Source organism: Ovis aries, chromosome 18, assembly GCF_016772045.2.
Source record: "Ovis aries strain OAR_USU_Benz2616 breed Rambouillet chromosome 18, ARS-UI_Ramb_v3.0, whole genome shotgun sequence".
Classification (NCBI taxonomy): domain Eukaryota; kingdom Metazoa; phylum Chordata; class Mammalia; order Artiodactyla; family Bovidae; genus Ovis; species Ovis aries.
Genome location: NC_056071.1, coordinates 20,835,936 through 20,859,436, shown reverse-complemented (window position 1 = coordinate 20,859,436; position 23,501 = coordinate 20,835,936). Strand labels below are relative to the sequence as shown.

The following is a 23,501-nucleotide window of genomic DNA, read 5'->3' as shown; positions in this document are numbered from 1 at the left end:
CTGAGCTCAACAAAGGCATTTTTAGTCCAACAGTCAGGCTGAGGGGCTGGGTTTTCTGAGGTAGGCCATTATGTGTGATGATAACAACAGCCACGAAAAGCAAGTCAAAGAAACACTTCCAACATGAAGTCAGAATTAGTTTTTCTCTGCATTGGGAGCACAGAGTGTTAGCCATGGTAAAATAGGAGGGAAAGGGGCCAGGCAGAATTTTTGAAAGAATGACATAGCCCAAGGACACAACATAGACCAATTGGAATCAAATGGGCCCAAGATGGCAGACAAGTCAGCTTTGACTAGACCTTGATCCTCAGTCAGCAAGCTAAATGACACACTCAGAGGTGCCTTGATGGTTCCAAAGTTGACCATCAAAGACCAAAAAGCAGGCAGTAGTCCAACCCCTGGAAATCCCCTCCCTTTCCCCAAAATAGTTGGAATAATCCTCCCACTCATTAGCCTATTAAATTATCCAGCCCATAAAAGCTAACCACAACCCCTTTTGAGGCCACTGTATTCACCCTCTGTGATGGCCCATGCTCTGTGGAGTGTTTCTCTCTCTGAATAAATTCACTTGTTACCTATCACTTTGGCTCTCACTGAATTCTTTCTGCTATGAGACATCAAGAACCTGAGCCTGGCCTTTCTCACTCCCTGGCCATCTTGGCGGCTGCTCTTGGTTGGAGGCATCCAGCACCTAAGGCAGGGAGGTGGTGGCCACCAAGAAGATGAAGAAGTCACTGGAGTCAATCAACTCTAGGCTCCAGCTGGTTATGAAGAGTGGAAGGTACGTGCTAGTGTACAAGCAGACTCTGAAAAGGATCAGACAAGGCAAAGTGAAACCGGTCATCCTCACCAACAACTGCTCAGCCTTGAGGAAATCTGAAATAGAGTATTATTCCATGTTGGCCAAAACTGGTGTCCATCACTACCATGGCAATAATATTGAATTGGGCACAGATGTGAAAAGTACTACAGAGGTATGCACTCTGGCTATGATTGATCCAGATGACTCTGATATCATTAGAAGCATGCCAGAACAGACTGGTGAAAAGTGAATCACGTACAATTTTTCTTTAATAAAACTGGCAAGAAAGGGCTTGTTAAAAAAAAAAAAGAGCCTGAGCCTGTAACCAGGTTTGTGATCTCAGTTTGAAGACTGTGGGTTTTGGCTCAGTTCAAATTCCAGTCTGGGTTTTGGCTGGGTTTGAGTCCCAGCACATGGGTTCCAGTCTCAATCTAAGGTAAACGGCTTCAATTGGACCACCAGAGAAGTCCCTTGCAGAGATTCTTACCTTAGTTTCTTCACCTCTGGAAATTTTCTATGGTGAACATATATTGTTTTTATAATCACAGAAATGTAACACGTGTTACAGGCTGAACCATCCCTCAAATTCATATGCTGAAGTGCTAACCCCCAGTACCTCAGTATGTGGCTGGATTCGGAGAAAGGGCCTTTAAGTAGGTATTTAAGTGAAAAAGGAGGTCATCAGGGTGGGTCCTACCCCAATATGGACCCTGCTCCACACTTCCCAGGTGGCACTGCTGGTAAAGAACCCGCCTGCCAATGTAGGAGACATAAGAGACATGGTTCGACCACTGGGTGGGGAAGATGCCCTGGAGGAGGGCATGGCAACCCACTCCAGTATTCTTGCCAGGAGAATCCCATGGACAGAGGAGTCTGAGGGCTACAGCCTATGGGGTTGCAAAGAGTCACACATGACTGAAGCGACTTAGCAGGCATGCAGCACTGCTCCAATGTGACCACTGTCCTTCTAAGAAGTGGGAATTAGGTCACAGATACTCATAGAAGGAGGCCCAGGGAGAAGATGTTGTTGTTCAGTCGTTCAGTCGTGTCCAACTCTTTGTCACCCCATGGACTGCAGCCTGCCAGTCTTCCCTGTCCTTCACCAACTCCCAGAGCTTGCTCAAACTCATGTCCATTTGGTTGGTGATACCATACAACCACTTCATCCTCTGTCGTCCCTTTCTCTGCCTGCCTTCAATATTTCCCAGCATCAGGGTCTTTTCCAGTGAGTCTGTTCTTCGAATCAGGTGGCCAATGTCTTGGAGCTTCAGCTTCAGCATTAGTCCTTTCATTGAATATTCAGGACTGATTTTCTTTAGGATTAACTGGTTGGATCTCCTTAGAGTCCAAAGGACTCTTAAGAGTCTTCTCCAACATCACAGTTTGAAACCATCAATTCTTCAGCACTCAGCCTTCTTTATGGTCCAACTCTCACATCTATACATGACTCCTGGAAAATGCCAGTTTGACTATACTGACCTTTGTTGGCAAAATAATGTCTCTGCTTTTTAATATGCTGTTTAGGTTTTTCATGGCTGCAATCACTGTCCACAGTGATTTTGAAGCCTGAGAAAATAAAGTCAATCATTGTTTCCCCATCCATTTGCCATGAAGTGATGGGATCGGATGTCATGATCTTTGTTTTTTCAATGTTGAGTTTTAAGACAGCTTTTTCACTCTCACTTTCACTTTCATCAAGAGGCTCTTTAGTTTCTTTTCACTTTCTGCCATATGAATGGTATCCACATATCTTAGGTTATTGATATTTCTCCCAGCAATCTTGATTCCAGCTTGTGCTTCATCCAACCTGGCATTTCACATGATGTACTCTGTAAGTTAAATAAGCAGGGCGACAATATACAGCCTTGACGTACGCCTTTCCCAGTTTTGAACCATGTCCGGTTCTAACTGTTGTTTCTTGACCTGCATACAGGTTCCTCAGGAGGCAGGTAAGGTGGTCTGGCATTCCCATCTCTTGAAGAATTTTCCACAGTTTGTTGTGATCCACAGAGTCAAAGGCTTTAGAGTAGTCAGTGAAGCAGAAGTAGATGTTTTTCTGGAGTTCTCTTGCTTTTTCTAATATCCAACGGATGTTGGCAATTTGATCTCTTGTTCCTATACTGTTTCTAAATCCAGCTTAAACATCTGGAAGTTCTTGGTTCAGGTACTGTTGAAGCCTAGCATGGAGGATTTTGAGCATGACCTTGCTAGCATGTGAAATGAGTACAATTGTGAGGTAGTTTAAACATTCTTTGGCATTGCCCTTCTTTGGGATTGGAATGAAAAGTGACCTTTTCCAGTCCTGTGGCCATTGCTAAGTTTTTAAAATTTGCTAGCATATTGAGTGCAGCACTTTCACAGTGTCATCTTTTAGGATTTGAAATAGCTCAACTGGAATTCCATCACCACCACTAGCTTTGTTCATAGTGATGCTTCTTAAGGCCGACTTGACTTCACACTCCAGGATGTCTGGCTCTAGGTGAGTGATCACACCATCATGGTTACCTGGGTCATTAAGATCTTTTTTGTATAGTTCTTCTGTGTATTACTGCCACCTCTTCTTAATATCTTCTGCTTCCGTTAGGTCCATACTGTTTCTGTCCTTTATTGTGCCTATCTTTGCATGAAATGTTTCCTTGGTATTCTTGGTTTCCTTGGTATTCTTGGTATCTTGAAGAGATCTCTAGTCTTTCCCATTCTATTGTTTTCTTCTATTTCTTTGCATTGTTCACTTAGGAAGGCTTTCTTATCTCTACTTGCTACTCTTTGGAACTCTGCATTCGGATGGGTATAGCTTTCCTTTACTCCTTTGCCTTTTGCTTCTCTTCTTTTCTCAGCTATTTGTAAGGCCTTCTCAGTCAATCATCTTACCTTTTGCATTTCTTTTTCTTGGGGATGATTTTGATCACTGCTTCCTGTACAATGTTACGAACCTCTGTCCATAGTTCTTCAGGCACTCTGTCTATCAAATCTAATGCCTTGAATCTATTTGTCACTTCCACTGTATACGCATAAGGGATTTGACTTCGGTCATACCTGAATAGCCTAGTGATTTTCCCTACTTTCTTTAATTTAAGTCTGAATTTTATAATAAGGAGTTCATAATCTGAGCCATAGTCAGCTCCCAGTCTTGTTTCTGATAACTGTATAGAACTTCTCTGTCTTTGGCTGCAAAGAATATAATCAGTCTGATTTCAGTGTTGTAGCCACGCATTCTGGGAAACAAACTCACTCAGAAGGACGATGCAGATAGTGGAGTGCAGTTTATTACACCAGTGGGCCCAAGGCAGAGTCTCCTCTTAGCCAAGAACTCCGACCAGTTTTTGTGAAAAACCTTATATACCTTAAGAGCACTTGCTCAAACCCACCTCCCCAAATTCCTTGAAACTAGTCTGGACAGGTAAAAGAGAGATACAATCAAAGTTAACCCATGATTCGTGTGTCACAAGACTAGAGAAACAGTAGATATTTATCAATAGGCCTATGGTCATATCCCGATAAACATAATGGAATTTACGACTTTGTTCTGTTACAGAGATAATTAGCATATTCTTTTAGTCAACGGAGAGTCCAAGTACAAGTCCTGAGGCTCTTTTATCAGGGGGTCTGGTTTTCCATTGGTATGCCATTTCTATAGACACCGGGCACGAAGTTCAGAGTCCATTGGGAGGGTGACTGTCTGTGTAGCCTAATGTTCGCAGCCTGGCCTAAGATGGAGTCCAGCTCTGTCTGTTTCCTCCTTCATCAGTACTGACCATCTGGTGACGTCCATGTGTAGAGTCGTCTCTTGTGTTGTTGGAAGAGGGTGTTTGCTATGACAAGTGGGTAGCACTGGAGAAGATGGCCATCTGCCGACGGAAGCCTCAGAAGGAGCCAACACCTTGATCTTGGACTTCTAAGCTTCAGAAGCATAAGAAAATAAATTTCTGTTGTTGAACCACCCAGTCTCTGGTATTTGTTACAGTAACACTAACAGACGAATATACCCTGTCATTAAAAAGAGGGAGAAGGCAATCAATACAAGTTCTTGGCATTTCAGACGTTCACAGTGGGTTACTGCTGGTAATGAGAAAGGCATGGGGTTAGGAGGTAATCTGTAACTTTTTTCTTTCCTGGCTGAAATCTGAGCCTCAGCCGGTGGGGCAAGCAGAGGATCCAGCGGAGCTGAGCTGAGGCATCTTTACTACAAGCTGCCACTGGCGTCCACCTACACAGTCACTGGAGAGTATTCAGAGACTTAAAGGCAGGTCTCTTCCTGATGAATGGTGCTGAGTACAAAGCCTGCCCCTGGGGCAGGGAAGAGAAAGGGAGGAACAAAGAGAAGGGTGGATCTTTTGAAAAAGTCTTCAAAAGAGCAGACAGTGCAAGGTCCAACCTGGGGATCACTCAAGCCCACCACATTCTCCAGGCAGAGCTCTGATTTTCCGGTGGGTCCCCGTTATTATTGTTGTTCAGTCACTAAGTCATGTCCGACTCTTTGCGACCCCATGGACTGCAGCATGCCAGGCTGCCCTGTCCTTCACCATCTCCCAGGGTTTGCTGAGATTCACATCCATCGAGTCAGTGATGCCATCCAACCATCTCATCTTGTCGTGCCCTTCTGCCCTTCTCCTCCTGCCTTCAGTCTTTCCCAGCTTCAGGGTCTTTTCCAGTGAGTTGATTCTTTCTATCAGGTGGCCAAAGTATTGCAGCTTCAGCTTCAGCATCAGTTCTTCCAATGAATATTTAGGGTTGAGTGGGCCCCAGACCCTTTTAGAAATTGAGCAAAAGTAAGAGAAAGATGCCTAGGCATAAATGGGGCAGGGGTTGTGTCTTCCCCTTCCAATATTCATGTACCCTAATTGAACTTCCTTTCTAGTTAAAAACATAGAAAGGCAATTAATGGCACTGTTTCAGTTGCGATCTTGTCAGCAAACAAAGTGCCCACTGAGTAAGAGATAAAACCTGACTGAAGGGTAAAAGGGCAGTCAGATGGAAACTGGGAAGAAGCCAGGAACTGGAACAAACATTTCCACGAAACAGGAGGCAAAGGCTCCATGGAGGTCTATCCTGATTCTCCGGAGAGAAAGGTGGAATGGAGGACGTGAAGAAGTATCTGTTTTGCATAACGTGCCCTAGGAGAGGGGCTTCACAGGTGGAGCTAGTGGTAAAGAATCCCTCCGCTAATGCAGAAGTCACAGGAGACATGGGTTCCATCCCTGGGTTAGGAATGTTTCCTGGAGGAGGAACTGGCAACCCACTCCAGTATTCTTGCATGGGAAATTCCATGGACAGAGGAGCCTGGTGGGCCACAGTCCACGGGGTTGCAAAGAGTTAAACACGACTGAGCAACTGAGCATGCCCACTGTAGCGGGGGCATCCTGGGCTGACCTTGTAGCCCAGAAATGTTTCCTCTTGAGCAGAAGCACATCAGAGAGCAGGAAGCTAGGTGGAATCAAGTGTTGGGCACAGGTGAAACGAGCCTGTGTGATGAGAAAGTGAAATTATGAACATAGAGGTAAGTGGCCAAATTCAAGGATTCTTCTCTGCACGGGGACATGTGAGGCTGGCTGAGTTCACTGGACTCCCTCCTATGCACCCTGAATGCCAGACAATGAACAAAGTAGTGGAGATTAAAATCTTTTTGCCTTGTTGGCAAACGGGAAAGTATAAGAATGTTCATCACAGAGCTATTCATATTTGTGAAAAATTGTTCTCAACTAGGGGCTGCTGAAATAGATGATGGTGCATTGTTTGAATGACTTTCAGGCAGCCATCTAAAATGATGGTGTAGAAAATGGTCTAAAGAGCTTTCTCACTCCTACTTTGAGCCATGGGGTCATTTTTCCTTTGAACTTTTATTTTGGGGTGGGGATTGGGGGCCAAGCAGCACATGGGATCTTAGTTCCCTGTCCAAGAATCGAACCTGTGCCCGCCTCAATGGAAGGGCAGCATATTAAACACTGGACCACCAGGAAAGTCCCTCCACTGAACTTTTCAAAGCAGATTTAACCTTCAGGGTGGGATGCAAGTAGCCACACCCTTTCCTTCCTTGACACTCACTGCAGTGTGAGATGATGTCTCCCGAGTGTTCACTCCACGTAGGTTCAGATCACACTGGGACCACCTACGGGGCAAGACCCTTTAGCCTCTCTTATGCTCGGTTCTGGGCTTCCTTGGTGACACAGTCAGTAAAGAATCCACCTGCAATGCAGGAGACTCGGGTTCAGTTCCTGGGTTGGGGAGATCCCCTGGAGAAGGAAACGGCAATCCACTCCAGCACTCTTGTCTGGACAGAGGAGCCAGGCGGGCGACAGTCCAGGGGGTCGCAAGAGTCGGACACGATTTAGCAACTAAACCACCATCCTCTGTTCTGCTCTGTAAAGCAGAGGGAATAAGGGCAGACAGCCTTTTACTTTACGTCCTAAGGGAGATGAGACCCACAGTGGTGACAGCCCAGAATGTTTATTATAGGAGACCAGGTCCCCATCCCATACTTGCTGAGCTTGGTGGCTCAGATCCTGACTTAGCTACCTTCCTCCCGGGTGGCCTTGGACAAAGAACCTCTGCCCTCTGTGAAATGAGGATAACAAAACATGTGGCTAAAGTGCTTATATTGAGAATTAATATTAATATATCTAAACTATTCTGTCCAGTAGAGTAACCATCAGCTACCTGCATCCATGGAGCACTTGAAAATGTGGCTCCTACAGACTGAGGTGTGCCCTAAGTATAAATTCACGTTGGATTTTGAAGCCTTAATAAGAAAAAGAGAAAGCAAAATATCTCACAGATAATATTTTACATCTTTTAGGTTAAATAGAATATATTTTAGAGTTACTTTCACTTAAAAAAAAACTTTTAATAATACCGAGCAGTTACTAATTTTCCCCTGGATATCTCCCATATATTCATTAGGTATACATGTTTATTACTTGGAGAAGGGAATGGCTACTCACTCCAGTATTCTTGCCTAGAGAATCCCATGGACAGAGGAGCCTGGTGGGCTACAGTCCATGGGGTCACAAAGATTTGAACACGACTGAGCAACTAACACTTTCACTTTTCTTCTTGATACATGCTTGTATTAACATACATGTCTGTTTGTATTTCTTCCTATCTAAAATTTTTTTGGTCATGCCAAACAGCATGTGGGATCCTAGTTCCCTGAACAGGAATTGAACCTGTGACCCTTGCATTGGAAGCTCGGAGTTTAACCAATGCAATGAAGCACCAGCAAAGTTCCCAGAGACCTTTTTTTTTTTTTTTTTGAGGGGTTAGGGTTAGGGATCTTACTTCCCTGACCAGGGATCGAATTTGAGTCCCCTGAAGTGGAAATGTAGCGTCCCAACCACTGGACCACCAGGGAAGTCCCCTGTTTGTATTTCTTAAACAATAAATAAAATAACATGCAGCTACTAGACTATTTTAAATCACCTAATTGGCGGGCACTGCAAGTTTATTAGCTGGCTTAGAACACGGCCAACCTGGCATGTAGCAGGAGTAGTTGAAGCTACTATCAGACAGTAAAGAATCCGCCTGCACTGTGGGAGACCTGGGTTCAATCCCTGGGTTGGAAAGATCCCTTGGAGGAGGGCATGGCAACCCACTCCAGTATTCTTGCCTGGAGAATCCCCATGGACACAGGAGCCTGATGGGCTATGGTCCATGGGGTCGCAAAGAGTGGGACATGACTAGTGACTAAGCACAGTAGTGTTTAGCGCTTGGCACTTGGTGAGCACTTATCAAGCGGCAGTTTTTGTTCTGAAGACTTCTCAGGGGCCCTCTCCTGCCTTTGCTTTGGAGATCTATGCCTGGGAGGCACTGTCTGTTTCCCTGTGGGGATTTGTCGTAATCATCCACGGGGAGAGCTTCCCCATTTTTCCTTTAATCTTTCCCACCCTCAAGACCTCTCCAGGGATGTCTGCACACATAGGCACACACACACACACACACACAGGTGCAGACTTTCTTGATGTCCAGTCCTCCAACACCTCCTGTCACTCCTGTGGTTCCGGTCCCCAGTCACTTCGTCCTACACGGAGTCCACCTGGCCTGGGCTTGGGGACTCCTCATTCTCTGCTTTATGCCCAGGGCCTGCGCTTCTGAGGCTTGATCCTCGATGCTCAGACAGATGGAACGTTGCCAGCAGGGCCTATTTGCAAGCTGCCAAAAGGATGCCCAGAGAGGCCTTTACTCTGACAAATTCACTCCTGGGGCCCCCAGGTCTATCCTCAGCCTGGCAGCTGGTGGAGAGAAGATGGCATCTCAACTGTGGACTTGGACAACTCAATTCTTCAGGGGCCCAAGTACCTACCAGATACCACGTTGCCATGGCCTTTAGCAGCGTGAGAACTGTTATACTTCCGGTGAGTATCTGGATCAGTCACTTCGGCTGAGGAAAGGGAGGTGCCAGGGACATGGTTAAACACTGGAGGAACTGAACAGCTTTACTGGGGTCTTAACAGGAACTTGGGGGAAAGGGACCCCCCATAAGAGAAGAGAAGACAGGGGAGAAGATCAGAAGAATGATAAGGCGCCAGGACAAAATAGCAGGAGCCTCAGCCTGGGAGGTGTGTGTCCAGTGAGGAATCCCCAGTGGCAGGAACAAGGACCTTCTTTAAAACAAGTGAGGTGAAATACACACGGCTTCCCTGATGGGTCCTCAAGTAGATGCAGGAGATGTGGGTTCAGTCCCTGGATCAGGAAGATTCCCCCGGAGGAGGAAATGGCAACCCGCATAATACGCATAACATAAAATTTATGTTTTTAACCATTTCTAGGGGTACATCCTCCTTGTTTAGAGCCATCACCCCATTCCATCTTCAGAATTCATCTTCCCCAAACAAAATTCTGTACCAATTAAACAATAACTTTCCATTCCTCCAGCCTCTGTCGCAACCACCATTCTATTTTCTATCTATGTGACCATTCTCAGTGCCTCATAGAAGCGGAAACATACTGTGTTATGTTAGGCTTATTTCACTTAGCATACTGTCCTCAAGGTTAATCCATGGTGCAGCATGTGTCAGAATAGTCTTCCTTTTCAAGGCTGAATAACATTCCATTGTATTGTTGTTGTTGTTCAGTCACTAAGTTGTGTGGGACTCTCTGCAACCTCACAAACTGCAGCGCGCCACGCTTCCCTGTCCTTCCCCAGTATGACCTCATTTTGTTCATCCGCTCACCCATTAGCGAACACTTGCGCTGCTTCCGTCTTTAGGCTGCTATGATTGATGCTGCTATCAACATGGGTACACAAATTGCTCTTTGAAACCCTGCTTTCAATTCTTTTAGGTATCCACCTAGAAGTGGGATTGCTGCATCCTATGGTAATTCTACTTTTAATTTTCGAGGACTGGTATGCTATTGTCTACAGTGGCTGTGTTAGGGGAAGCACACTGCCTGAAACCGCCCACCCTGGCCAGGCACCCTAGTAACCATTTGCATGAGTTGTTTTACGACAGGAGGTCCTGGTAAGGAACATGGAACTAATGAGCCACCAGCAAGCGGAAGAGTTCAGGAAAGGTCAAAAGGAGACACCTCGTGTCTGTCCACCTCCCTGAATCCTTCTCGCTGGCATCCATCTTGGCTGAGCGATGTGTGTGCCACCAGGAAGGACTCTGAGTCAGAATGACAACCTGGAAACTAATCCCATCAACATAAAACCCGAGATTGTGAGCCACGTTGCAAAGCAGTCCTCCTGGGTTTCCTTACCCCAGTGCTTTCTGCCCGGGCGCCCCTTCCCAATAAAATCTCTTACTGTGTCAGCACATGTGTCTCTTCGGACAACTCATTTCCGAGTGTTAGACAAGAGCCCGCTTCCGGGCCCTGGAAGGGGTCCCCCTTCTTGCAACAGCTGTATCATTTTACATTCTCACCAACAGTGTGTTAAAAGTTCCGATTTCTGAAAAGACAACCTACTAAATGGGAGAAAACATTTGCAAATGATATAACCAGTAAGAGTTAATATTAAATGTGCATGAAGAGCTCATACACCTCAACATAAAAAAACTCCCAAACAACCCCATTGAAATATGGGTGGAATATCTGAATAGACATTTTTCCAAAGAAGACTTACAGATGGCCAATAGGTACATGAAAAGATGCCCAACATCGTTAATCATCAGAGAAATGCACATTAAGGCCGCAGTGAGATATCACCAAACATCTGTCAGAATGGTTATCATCAAAAAGACAAATAAACGGTGAGGATGTGGGGAAAAAGGAATCCTCATACACCAGTGGTGGGCATATAAATTAGTGTAGTCACTGCAGAAAACAACACTGAGGTTTCTCAGAAAACTAAAACCAGAACTGCCAAACGACCCAGCAGTCCCACTCCTAGGTATACCTCCCCCAAAATTAGAACACTAATCTGAAAAAGCACACACAGCATAACGTTCGCGGCAGCATTGTTTATAATTGCCGAGATATAGAAGCAACCCAGGGGTCCATCAACAGATGAATGGATAAAGAAGAGGCAGGATAAAACAACAACAATAACATAATAAAAAGGAAAGAGAATCTGCCAGTTGCAACAACATGGTTGCACCTATAGGGTATTCTGCTAGGTGAAATAAGTCAGACGATATCATTTATACGTGTAATCTAATAAATAAACTAGTGAATATAACAAAAAGAAACAGGCTCATAGATATAGAGAATAATCTAGTAGGTTAACTATGGGAAGAGGAGACAGGGGAGGGAAAAGATAGGGGCAGAGAATTAAGAGCACAAACTTCTGCGTATAAAATAAATGAGCTGCAAGAATATATTGTAGGAAACGGAATACAGTCAAAATTTTGAAATAACTATAAGTGGAATACAACCTTTAAAAATTGTGAATCATGGCCTTCCCTGGTGGCTGAGGGGTATAGAACCCTCCTGCCACTGCAGAAGACACAGGTTCAACCTGGGAAGGTCCCACATGACACAGAGAATCTAAGCCGGCGTGCCATGAGTACTGAGCCTGCTCACACCGAGGCCGTGCGCCGCAACCGCGGAAGCCTAATGCTCTGGAGCCGTGCTCTGCAATAAGAGGGGCTACTGCGACGAGAAGTCTCCCAGCGCAACTAGTGAGTAGCGCCCACTCGCTGAAACTAGAGAACACCCCTCACAGCAACGAAGACCCGGCACTGCCAAAAATAATAAATAAAATTTATTAAAAAAATTGTGAATCACTATGTTGGACCCCTGAAGCTTATATAATATTTTTACAGCAAGTAATGCCTCAATCGGAGAAGGCAATGGCACCCCGCTCCAGCACTCTTGCCTGGAAAATCCCATGGACGGAGGAGCCTGGTGGGCCGCAGTCTATGGTGTCACTAAGAGTCGGACACGACTGAGCGACTTCACTTTCACTTTTCACTTTCATGCATTGGAGTAGGAAATGGCAACCCGCTCCAGTGTTCTTGCCTGGAGAATCCCAGGGACAAGGGAGCCTCATGGGGTGCCGTCTATGGGTCGCACAGAGTTGGACACGACTGAAGCGACTTAGCAGTAGCAGTAGCAATACCTCAATAAAACACAAAAGTTATGGGAATTCCCTGGTTGTCCAGTGGTTAGGACTCGGCGCTTTCACTGCTGTGGCCCACATTCAATCTCTGATTCAACTAAGATCCCTCAAGCCACACAGTGCACCAAGTTCAGTTCAGTTCAGTCGCTCAGTCATGTCCGACTCTTTGCGACCCCATGAATCGCAGCACGCCAGGCCTCCCTGTCCATCACCAAGTCCCGGAGTTCACTCAGACTCACGTCCATCAAGTCCGTGATGCCATCCAGCCATCTCATCCTCGGTCGTCCCCTTCTCCTCCTGCCCCCAATCCCTCCCAGCATCAGGGTCTTTTCCCATGAGTCAACTCTTCACATGAGGTGGCCAAAGTACTGGAGCTTCAGCTTCAGCATCATTCCTTCCAAAGAAATCCCAGGGTTGATCTCCTTCAGAATGGACTGGTTGGATCTCCTTGCAGTTCAAGGGACTCTCAAGAGTCTTTTCCAACACCACAGTTCAAAAGCATCAATTCTTCGGCACTCAGCCTTCTTCACAGTCCAATTCTCACATCCATACATGACCACAGGAAAAACCATAGCCTTGAGTAGACGGACCTTAGTCGGCAAAGTAATGTCTCTGCTTTTGAATATACTATCTAGGTTGGTCATAACTTTTCTTCCAAGGAGTAAGCGTCTTTTAATTTCATGGCTGCAGTCACCATCTGCAGTGATTTTGGAGCCCCAAAAAGATAAAGTCTGACACTGTTTCTACCGTTTCCCCATCTATTTGCCATGAAGTGATGGGACCAGATGCCATAATCTTAGTTTTCTGAATGTTGAGCTTTAAGTCAACTTTTTCGCTCTCCTCTTTCACTTTCATCAAGAGGCTTTTTAGCTCCTCTTCACTTTCTGCAATAACCTCAGTGCACCAAAGAGGGGGGAAATGTTCCAATTACTCCACATCCTCACCCACATTTGTCATTTTCTTGTTCTTCTTCCCTGACTCTGAGTCCAGGATGGGTGGACAGCAGAGGAAAGAGAGAGGATGGAGAAGTGGGAGGAAGGGGCCTGGGAGGGCAGTGGTGCTGGACTGTGGCCATCGGGTGCCTGGAACACAAGGCATCTTGAACCCTTGAACCCGGGAAACAGTGAGTAAGATGCTAGGGGTTCTACTTCCTGTGATGGAAGTGACAGGAGATTCTATTTAGATCTCAAGGGCCTGGGCCATCCCAGCTGGCACACAGCTCACAGCCTGGGCACTTGGTCCTTGCCTGAATTTACCTCGTGGGCAGACCATCTGCAGGCCAGGCCTGGGGAGCTGGGATCAGCGCAAGGGGCCATAAGGGGCTGCATGCCTGGGTGACTCTGCCTGTGGTCAGGGCCCACCACCCCTCCCTGAGTAGACACTGCCACCTTCTGGCCCTTTGTTGACCAACTGCCCCACCCCATCCCAGGAAGAGCTTTGTCTTAATCAAGAAAGGGAACTGGACCTGTGTGTGTGTGTGTGTGTGTGTGTGCGTGTGCGTGTGTGTGCGTGTGTGTGTTTAGTCACTGACTGTGACCCCCACGGACTGTAGCCCACCAGGTTCCTCTGTCCATGGGATTCTCCAGACAAGAACACTGGAGTGGATTGCCATGCCCTCCTCCAAGGGATCTTCCCAACCCAGGGATCAAACCTGTCTCCTGTAATGGCAGGCGGGTTATTCACCCCTGAGCCACCTGGGAAGCCCGAGGTTTCCTCTACTTGTTTACAATCCTGTCTTCCTGGGGCCCACCCAGGTTGCCTGCCTCAGAGCCTTTCCAACCTGTCGGTCTCGCCCACTGAGAGCTTAATGCAAGGGCTGCTGCTATACTGCTCTAGAGATAGGCTTTGTCTGCCTTGATTTTCTGTTGACTGGGGGCAGGGCCTCACTGTGGACTGCCATCTTTGCTGCGGTAAAGGGTCCAGCCACGAGCGCTGTTTCCAGGGTCTCTCCATTGTTTTTTTGTTTGCTGGTTGGTTGGTTGGTGTTTTGTTTTGTTTTTTTTTGAGGGGGCGGAAATCCTCAACTATTGTTCCCTCTTAGGCAGGCCTGAGGGGATTCCATGACTAGTTAATCAGCTTCTCGAGTTTCTCAAGGTGTTTATTTCTCTCTCTGTTTTTTAACAGTTTAACTTCCCCCTCCCCTCCCAGCACCCAGCTCTGTCCCCCCCACCGACCCCCACCCCCACCCCCCGCCCCCACTGCTTTGTCTCATTACTTGAAGTGTGGACAAACACTTTCCTCCAGGCCCCATAAGAACCACTGTAACTTGGCCCCAAGCCCTTTGGGGGACTTCCCTGGTGGTCCAGTGGCTAAGTCTCTGAGCTTCCAATGCAGGGTGCCAGGGGTTAGAGCCTTGGTCATGGAAATAGTAATAGCTCCCACATGTTGCAACTAAAGATCTTGAATGTCATCACTAAGACCTGGCACAGCCAAATAAATACACACTACAAAAAAAAAATTTCTTTTTAGGAAGCCCTTTGTTTGCTGTCTCAAACTCAGTGTTAAAACCCAAATCCTTTCCAGCAGCAGACCCCACTGGAAGACCAGCTCTTCAATCTTCACCAAGACCAGCTCCTGGGTCTTCCCATTCCCAAGTCCCAAATCGCTAGACTACCATGTTGACTGGTTTCTTGTCTTAGATTCCAGGATGTCCAGTAATGTTGTCCCGGCCTTGTCCAGGGAGGTCCTGAGTCCCTGGGGATTCAGTGGGGGAAAGGAGGAACCTGGCGGAGAGGCCAAGGCTCCCGGGTACACACCGCATCCGCTGATGGTCCGCCCCCCTTGCCCACCTCCTTCCCTGACTTGAAGATTCTCTGCCCACTCCGCCTTTCCTCCCTCCTCGCCACAGGGCAGATCTATTCATTAGCCGCCTGCAACAACGCAATTCCTGCTTCCTTTTCCCCTAGGCAGCATGTTTCAGAGGTTCCTATGGAGACTGGCCTTCTGGAGGTTGAGGGGTCATGGCCAGAACACATGTTCCAGCCAGATCGCAGCCAGTTGTTCAGAGGGCGTCCTTCCCTTCTACCCAAAGGTGGTGGCTGTCAGATATTCTGGAAACAAGGATGCTCACTCCTCGAGTCCTCAGGGGTTGCTGAGGGGACCTTGGGGCTTCCCAGGTGGTGCTGCTGGTAAAGAATCTGCCTGCCAAAGCAGGAGATATAAGAGATGTGGGTTCTATCACTGAGTTGGAAAGATCCCATGGAGGAGGGCATGGTAACCCACTCCAGTATTCTTGCCTGGAAAATTCCATGGACAGAGGAGCCTGGAGGGTTACTACAGTCCATAAGGTTGCACAGAGTCAGACATAACTGAAGCGACTTTGCATGCACACATACAAGGGCACTCTGAGGTTGTCTCTATTCCGCAGGTTCAACCCAGGGCTTCAGAAACTGTCCAGACTGTGACGTCCAGCAGGGCAGACACAGATCAGCCCTTTTGCTCCCCAAGAGCCCCGTGGAGTGAGCATGAGCGACAGTAACAGGGAAAGAGACATGGTAGGAGATGGAAGGAACCACTCCTCTGTTCCTGGGGGCTGTTCTGGGGGCTGCCCCTCTGACCATCAGACCTAGAAGGACCAGGTCCTGCCGACACACCCCCAACCCCACTGGCCATCCTCTTTCTGGAATTTTCTGCAAGCCATTTTTTTAAATGGTCTTTCAGCCATGTCTGACCATTTGTGACCCCATGGACTGTAGCCCGCCAGGCTCCTCTGGCCATGGGATTCTCCAGGCAAGAATACTGGAGTGGGGTTGTCACACCCTCCTCCAGGTGATCTTTCCAACCAAGGGATCGAACTCAGGTCTCCTGCAGTACAGGTGGATTCTTTACTGTCAGAGCCATCAGGAAACACCACTATGAAGCTCTTTGAAAAAAAAAAAAAAAATATATATATATATATATATATTTCATACCTAAGTACGTGGGACTGGAATTGGGTTTATAAAGTTTCCTTAATTTATTTATTTTTTGGCTGCACCTTGGGGCGTGGGGGATTGTAGTTTCTGGACCAGGGATTGAACCCTTGCCCCATGCATTGAAGTCTTAACCACTGGACCACCAGGGCAGTCCCTATAATGTTGATTTTATATTTAGTCTCACTTAAAAGTTTTCAATAGCCTCCCACAGATCCTGGAATAACAGAGTCCTTACCAAGTCTGGAACATCCCATGGATGGAGGAGCCTGGTGGGCTGCAGTCCATGGGGTCCCTAAGAGCCGGACACGACTGAGCAACTTCACTTTCACTTTTCACTTTCATGTATTGGAGAAGGAAATGGCAACCCACTCCAGTGTTCTTGCCTGGAGAATCCCAGGGACAGGGGAGCCTGGTGGGCTGCTGTCTATGGGGTTGCACAGAGTCGGACACGACTGAAGCGACTTAGCAGCAGCAGCAGTAGCAGTACCAAGTCTTGAAGGCCCAAGAGGAATCAGCCCCTGCCCCGTCCCCTGAACTCACCACCCAGCCCTCTCCCCTGGCTCACCAAACTCCAGGCACACTCATCTTCTCACGGTCCTGCCATTCCAAGCCTGATCCAGCCCCAGGGACTTTGCACTGACTGTTCCTTCTGCTCAGAATGTTCTTCACACCGGTGGCCTCATGGCCGGCTCCTTGTTGTTTGGTTTGTAGCTCGGACGTCAGCCTCCCCTGACTACTCCAGTCTAGAGTAGCCTCCCTTCCGTAAGCTCTATCTCCTCATCCTATTTCACTTTCTTCTCCACGCATAACCCTCTCTGAAGCTTACACTTCAGCATCCCTCACTCACACAGTCCCCTTCCAAGGGTCTCCCTAATTTTGTATTATTTTCTCAGAAAGGATCCCCTTCTCGGCCAACCCAACTGTGTAAGCTCCAGGCCCCTCAGAATCTAGACTCATCTGTACCCAGAGCAAAGGACCAGGCTGTATTTGGTACATCCTGTGCCTGCCACTGGCAGGAAGACAGAATCAGCATTCCTCCTGCCAGGCTATTTCAACACTCGTGGCCTCCCTGATCTCTTTCGGTCTGGATGCCAAGAGGAAACCTTGCCCAGGAATCTGGGTAACTGCCCTGCTCACTGTACCCAGGATTCAAGGTTGAGGTGGGGGGCATAGTGGGAGTGGAGGTGGGGGAGAATGAGGGATGTCCAAACTCCAAAGACGGCTCTCTGTGCGTCTCCTTCTGGACACCCCTGCCCTGACTCCCCCAAACAGACATAAACGTTCTCAATCAGCAGCCACACCACTCTCTATTTATCGAGGAGACTGAAAAATCTATACTTCCGTAGAATCTTTAATCTCTTTCTCTTCTAAGATATTTTGGCAAAGCTAATCCTAAGGTCTATCACTGACTCCTCCTCTCACCAGCTTGAGCATATATTCAGTGGGCAGGTTTTAACCCTCCTGCTGCCTCGCCCTTGGCGGCCCTGGCTAAGTGATCACACAACTTTTCCACTGGGCCTTCTGTATAACCACCACCGATTAAATTGGGGAGAAAACCTAATTACCTCCTAATGAAGTTCAGGTCTAAATGATTGAAGAAGGACTTTCCTGGTGGTCTGGTGGCTAAGACTCTGTGCTCCCAATGCAGGGGGTCTGGGTTAAATCCCTGGTCAGGGAACTAGATCCCACATGCCACAGCTAAAAATCCTGCATGCCCCAACTAAGACCCAGTGCAGCCAGATAAATAAAAATAAATAGTAATACAATTTTTTAAATGACTGAAGAGGTAAATCTGGTTCAAAGGAAAAGAGCCAATGCTTCCAATAAATTTCTATATCTATGCTGAATTCAGGGAGGCAGGTTCCAAAGACATATTTTCTATTTAATTAAGTGAGGGGAGACTTGGGGAGACCACAACACCTTGTGGTACATCCCACGACACAGTGGAAAACTAACCTGCAGTTCAAAGTCCTGCTCTGTTCTGGGCAAGACGATTACCTTCTTCACGGAGTTACTGTGCGCGCTGCCCCAGTCAGCTCAGGCTGCTATAACAAATCACCCCAGACAGGCGGCTGAAACAGGTAACTTGTACTTCTCACATTCCTCGAGGCTGGGACTCCAAGAACAAGATGCCGGCTGATTCCATGTCTGATGAGAACCCATTTCCAAGCTGCAGACACCTGGCTTCCCCTTGTAACCTGCCATGGTGGAAACAAATCCAGAGACACCCTCAAGCCGTTACTGGGAGCCACGGTGAGCTGTCCTTTGTATCCAGACAGACTGTCACCTCCTGGTGGCCAAAGCAGTAAGAAAGTTGATGGAGAATGAACGCATTGAGCTTAAGGACTGCAGACACACAGCACGCACAGACTCCCGTCTGTGATGTTGGGCAGAAACTCCTGTGAGGACTGTGCCTGACCCCACCCCACACACGTGTTACTTCTGACTTCAGCTCATCTCTTGTTAACTCCCACTGACCAACTGGTTGTCACCAGTCTCCTGCGTGTTCCCAACTATTCATCCCCTCACTTTCTGCCTCCCACTTGTCAGAGGAAATAGACGCCATCAGGCAGCCACCTCCTCCCCAGGAAAGAAGGGGGAGACTCTCTGCCGTCTGCCGTCGGGGGCTCAGACCCCTCAGGGTCTGGGGCCTCAGCCACCTCTTGCCTTTACCCTTCTCTCTCACTGGCATAGTCAGCCTCACCTCTGCCAGCTCCTTCTGCTGAGCGTTTAAATTTACCAAAGGTTGGGAACTCTCTGGCGGTCCATTAGTTAGGACTCTGAACTCTACGGCTGAGGGGCCAGGTTCAATCCACATTATTGTTGTTGTTGTTCAGTGGCCAAGTCACGTCTAACTGTCTTAAAACCCAAATTCCCAGAGCCCTCCTTCCACCTCGGCTCTCCCTTCTGATTCCTTTTCCCTGAAAGAGAGGTCTACACTGGCTGACCCACTTTGCTAACTCCTAGCCTTTCCTCACGGAGAAGGCAATGGCAACTCACTCCAGTACTCTTGCCTGGAAAATTCCATGGGCGGAGGAGCCTGGTAGGCTGCAGTCCATGGGGTCGCAAAGAGTCGGACACGACTGAGCAACTTCACTTTCACTTTTCACTTTCATGCATTGGAGAAGGAAATGGCAACCCACTCCAGTGTTCTTGCCTGGAGAATCCCAGGGACGGGGAAGCCTGGTGGGCTGCCGTCTATGGGGTCGCACAGAGTCGGACACGACTGAATGCGACTTAGCAGCAGCAGCAGCAGCCTTTCCTCAACCCATAGCTGGGAAAGCACCTGCTTTCCCTGCAGCAGCTGCCATACCCCCCAGCAGAGAAACAGGAGTGCCCACTGCCAAGGTCACAGATGGCCTCCAGCTTTTCATTTTGGTCGAGCTGCGTCTTTGTTGCAGCACACAAGCTTTTCTCTAGTTGCAGCGCGTGGGCTCAGTAGCTGCGGCACTGGAGCCTAGCTGCCATGCAGCATTTAGCATCTTAGCTCTATGACCAGGGATTGGACCTGTGTCCCCTGGACTGGAAGGCAGATCCTTAACCACTGGAGCCCTGGGAAGTCCCACAGATGGTCTCTGGGAGGCTAAACCCAGGGGACACCTCAGCGCTCCACTTCTTGTCTGTTCTGTAGTCTTCCCACTTCGGTTCATCCTTTGGGAATCTCACACTTTCTGTGACAGCCCTTCTAGGGGTCTCCTCTTCCTCCGGGGCCCTCAGGTATTGGTGCCCCGCAGGGTCTCATCCACTCTCCCGCCTCCCCGCATCTCCTCCATCCTCACAGCACACTGTCTTCCTGAGCAATCTTTTCAGACCCAAGGCTTCCCCCACTGTCTCTAGGCTGAGAACATTTAGGAGGAAGTAACACGCTGAAGTTGCTTCCCAGGTTGTGCAGCAGTCAAGAATCCATCTCCCAATGCAGGAGACATGGGTTCAATCCCTGGGTCAGGAAACTCCCTTGGTGGAGGAAATGACAACCTTCTTCAGTAATCTTGCCTGGGATATCCCATGGACAGAGAAGCCTGGTGGGCTACAGTCCATGAGGTCACAAAGACTTAGACATGATTAGAGACCAAACACACTCACAACATGTTGAAGAATGAAAAATAAGCATATATGGGAGGTCTAGTGGTTAAGATTCTATGCTTCCAGTGCAAGGGGCACAGGTTTGATCCCTGGTTGGGGAACTAAGATCCCACATGCCACATGGCTCAGCCAAAAAAAAAAAAAAAGCACATATGAGCTGAGACTACCATGTGAAGGAAGACAGTTGAGGGAGAAAGGAAAAACACTGGGACACTGGCTCTTTCCCTTATGATTGTTTGCAGATGAGCACGCCACTCTACATCCTGGATTTCTCACAGCACTGGAATAAAAATAGTACGCACTTCATAGGGTTGCTATGAGGCTTAAGCGGGATAATTCTAGAATAAGCACCCAGTGTCTGTACTTGTCAACATCATGACTCTGTTATTTGCAGGGGTAGAGAAGCAATAGGGAGACAAGAGGTTAAGCTGAGAAATGGATAGCTTGGATTCAGGTTTTGAAATATATGAAGGCAGTAGACTGATGGGGTCTCTTTGCCAAGGGCATTCCTAACCCAACAACACAGACACCATGGGGCTCAGAGCCCAGGAGCTGGAAGCTCCTTCCCAGGCCTGCTGCTCTCCTTCTGGCCATCTAGTTGACCTTGTGAGCCCCTGATGTGGGTTCAGCAAGTGGTTGGCTACAATGCCCTACGTGCACATCCCAGGCATTCCCAAGACAGTCTGTCCTGAAGCAGGGGGAGGTGCCAGTGGCTGCGAATGATAAACAGTTTAGAGTCAGGGAAGGAAAAGTCACCTCTGGGCTGTGACCTGGGGGAAGGGACACTTGTCCCAGAGGAACAAGCACTAGTCCTTAAGAAGTACATTGAACCTGCCCTTGGCACTTGTCCAGTCGCCAGGTCTTCAACACAAATGCTACTTGTCCGTGACACAGGCTTCAAGTGAGGGCTAGTAGGCTAATTTGTGGTTAGTGTGCTAAGTCGCTTCAGTGTGTCTGACTCTTTGCAGTCCTATGGACCATAGCCCACTAGGTTCCTCTGTCCGTGGGATTCTCCAGGCAAGAATACTGGAGTAGGTTGCCATGCCCTCCTCCAAGGGATCTTCCCCACCCAGGGTTTCAACCTGAGTCTCTTATATTGCCTGCACTGGTAGGTGGGTTCTTTAACACTAGCTCCACCATCAGCCTGCAATGCAGGAGATCTGGATTCAATTCCTGGGTGGGGAAGATCCCCTGGAGGAGGACAAGGCAACCCACTAACAGTATTCTTGCCTAGAAATCCCCAGGGACAGAGGAGCCTGGCAAGTTACAGTCAGCAGCGTTGCAAAAAGTCAGCCACAACTGAGTCACTAAGCACCACACACAGGCCACCAATTCCGTGATGGCTGCAGCCAACTTATACAGGCTCAAGAGAGCCAACTGTTAAATTTTCAGGAATTTTGTAAGCAAATCATTAAACATAGGCACTATCAAAAATTAAGTTATACAAACTCACAATGAAATAAACCATACTGAAAGACTCTAAACTCATTGATTCCTATTTTATGGTATTTTACTAGTATTTCTCCTCTTCAGGATATTTACATGTATTGTATCTATCTGATGGAAAACTCTAACGTGGAAATACTATACAACTCTGTGTTCAGTGATGTTATGTTAATAGTTCGAAATTGGCCATGGTGGAAGTATCTATACTACAGAAATGCTACAAATCAACATAACAACCACCTCCATAGAGCTGGTTGTTAACATTTACTGGGGACTTTCCTGGTGGTCCAGTTGTTAAGAATCTGCTTTGCAATACAGGGGACACAGGTTTGATCCCTGGTGGGGGAACTAAGATCCCACATACCTTGGAGCAACTAAGCCTGTGATCCATTGCAACTACTGAGCTCATGCGCACCAGAGCCCACACATCACAGCTACAGAGTCCATGCACCGCAACGCAGAGGTTATGTGCTGCAACTAAGACCCAATGCAGCCAAATCAATTAATTAAAAAAACAAAACATTTACCAGCACCTCCCTAGATAAGCTGATGTCTAGAAAAAAATTTTTTTTGGCCCTGTGACTTGTGGGATCTCAATTCTCAGACCAAGGATTGAGCCAGGGTCATGGCAGTGAAAGCCCACTATCCCAACCACCAGGCCACCAGGGAACTCCTACTGAAATTTTGTCTTTAGCCACTTCTTCTGGGCTCAGCTGGTAAAGAATCTGCCTGCAAAGCGGGAGACCTGGGTTTGATCCCTGGGTTGGGAAGATCCCCTGGAGAAGGGAACAGCTATCCACTCCAGTATTCTGGCCTGGAGAATTCCATGGATTGTCTTGTCCATGGGGTCCCAAAGAGTCAGACATGACTGAATGACTTTTACTTCTGATGAGTTCCAGCAGTCTCCATCAGCTCCACAGAAACAGGACCTCCTAGTTTGGGTAGTGTAGTAGTGTTACTTGCTCAGTCATGTCTGACTCTTTGCGACCCCATGGATTGTAGCCTGCCATGCTACTTTGCCCATGGGACTCTCCAGGCAAGAATCCTGGAGCGGGTTGCCATTTCCTTCTCTAGAGGATCTTCCTGACCTAGGGACCGAACCTGGGCCTCCTCCATTGCTGGCAGATCATTTACTGTCTGAGCCACCAGGTAATCTCACTGGACTATATCCCACAGAATGGGAATGTTATTGTGTTCAGTCGCTAAGTCATATCCAACTCTTTGGAACTGCAAAGAGTTGCAGATGGACTGCAGTATGCCAGGCTTCCCTGTCTTTCACTGTCTCCTGAAGTTTGCTCAAACTCATGTCCATTGAGTTGGTGATGCTATCCAGCCATCTCATCTTCTGTCACCCCCTTCTCCTGCCCTCAATCTGTCCCAGCATCAAGGTCTTTTCCAGTGAGTCAGCTTTTCACATCAGGTGGCCATAGTACTGGAGCTTCAGCTTCAGCATCAGTCCTTCCAATGAGAATAATGGTGGTCATTACTGATCACTTAACACTTGTCTCATCTTCCTTTAGGTTGCCCTTACAACATCACCATGAGCTTGGTATTAAATTTTACTCTACCATTTTGCAATGATAAAGTGAGCCACAGAGAAAGTAAGTAAGCCTCTCTCAAGGTAACCAGAAAAAAAAAAAGGTAACCAGAAAAAATAATCTTCTCCTAACCACTACAGATAAAGAATAATCTGATAAAGAAATGTGATTAAGTGGCTCAACTGCCACTCCTTCAAGGCGCCAGCCCTGACTTTAATTTT

The 23,501-nt window shown here is 47.6% G+C and overlaps 1 protein-coding gene and 1 long non-coding RNA gene across 6 annotated transcripts in view; one reads left to right on the top strand and one right to left on the bottom strand.

The window, feature by feature from the left end:
* Positions 1–271: 271 nt before the first annotated feature.
* LOC101103352 (large ribosomal subunit protein eL30-like) lies at positions 272–1,052 on the top strand. Its single transcript, XM_015101783.3, has 2 exons — positions 272–282; positions 701–1,052. Exons 1-2 carry the CDS (start codon positions 272–274, stop codon positions 1,050–1,052), a joined length of 363 nt encoding a protein of 120 aa, XP_014957269.2.
* Positions 1,053–4,050: 2,998 nt separating this feature from the next.
* The window catches only part of LOC121817075 (uncharacterized), a 38,307-nt gene continuing 18,856 nt past the window's right edge, over positions 4,051–23,501 (bottom strand). For all 5 annotated transcript variants that reach the window (XR_009597202.1, XR_009597203.1, XR_009597204.1 and 2 more), the window contains 2 exons: positions 16,779–18,411; positions 4,051–6,264 (listed from right to left, as the gene is read on the bottom strand). This is a non-coding gene — a long non-coding RNA (uncharacterized LOC121817075). The remainder of the gene's footprint in view (positions 6,265–16,778; positions 18,412–23,501) is intronic.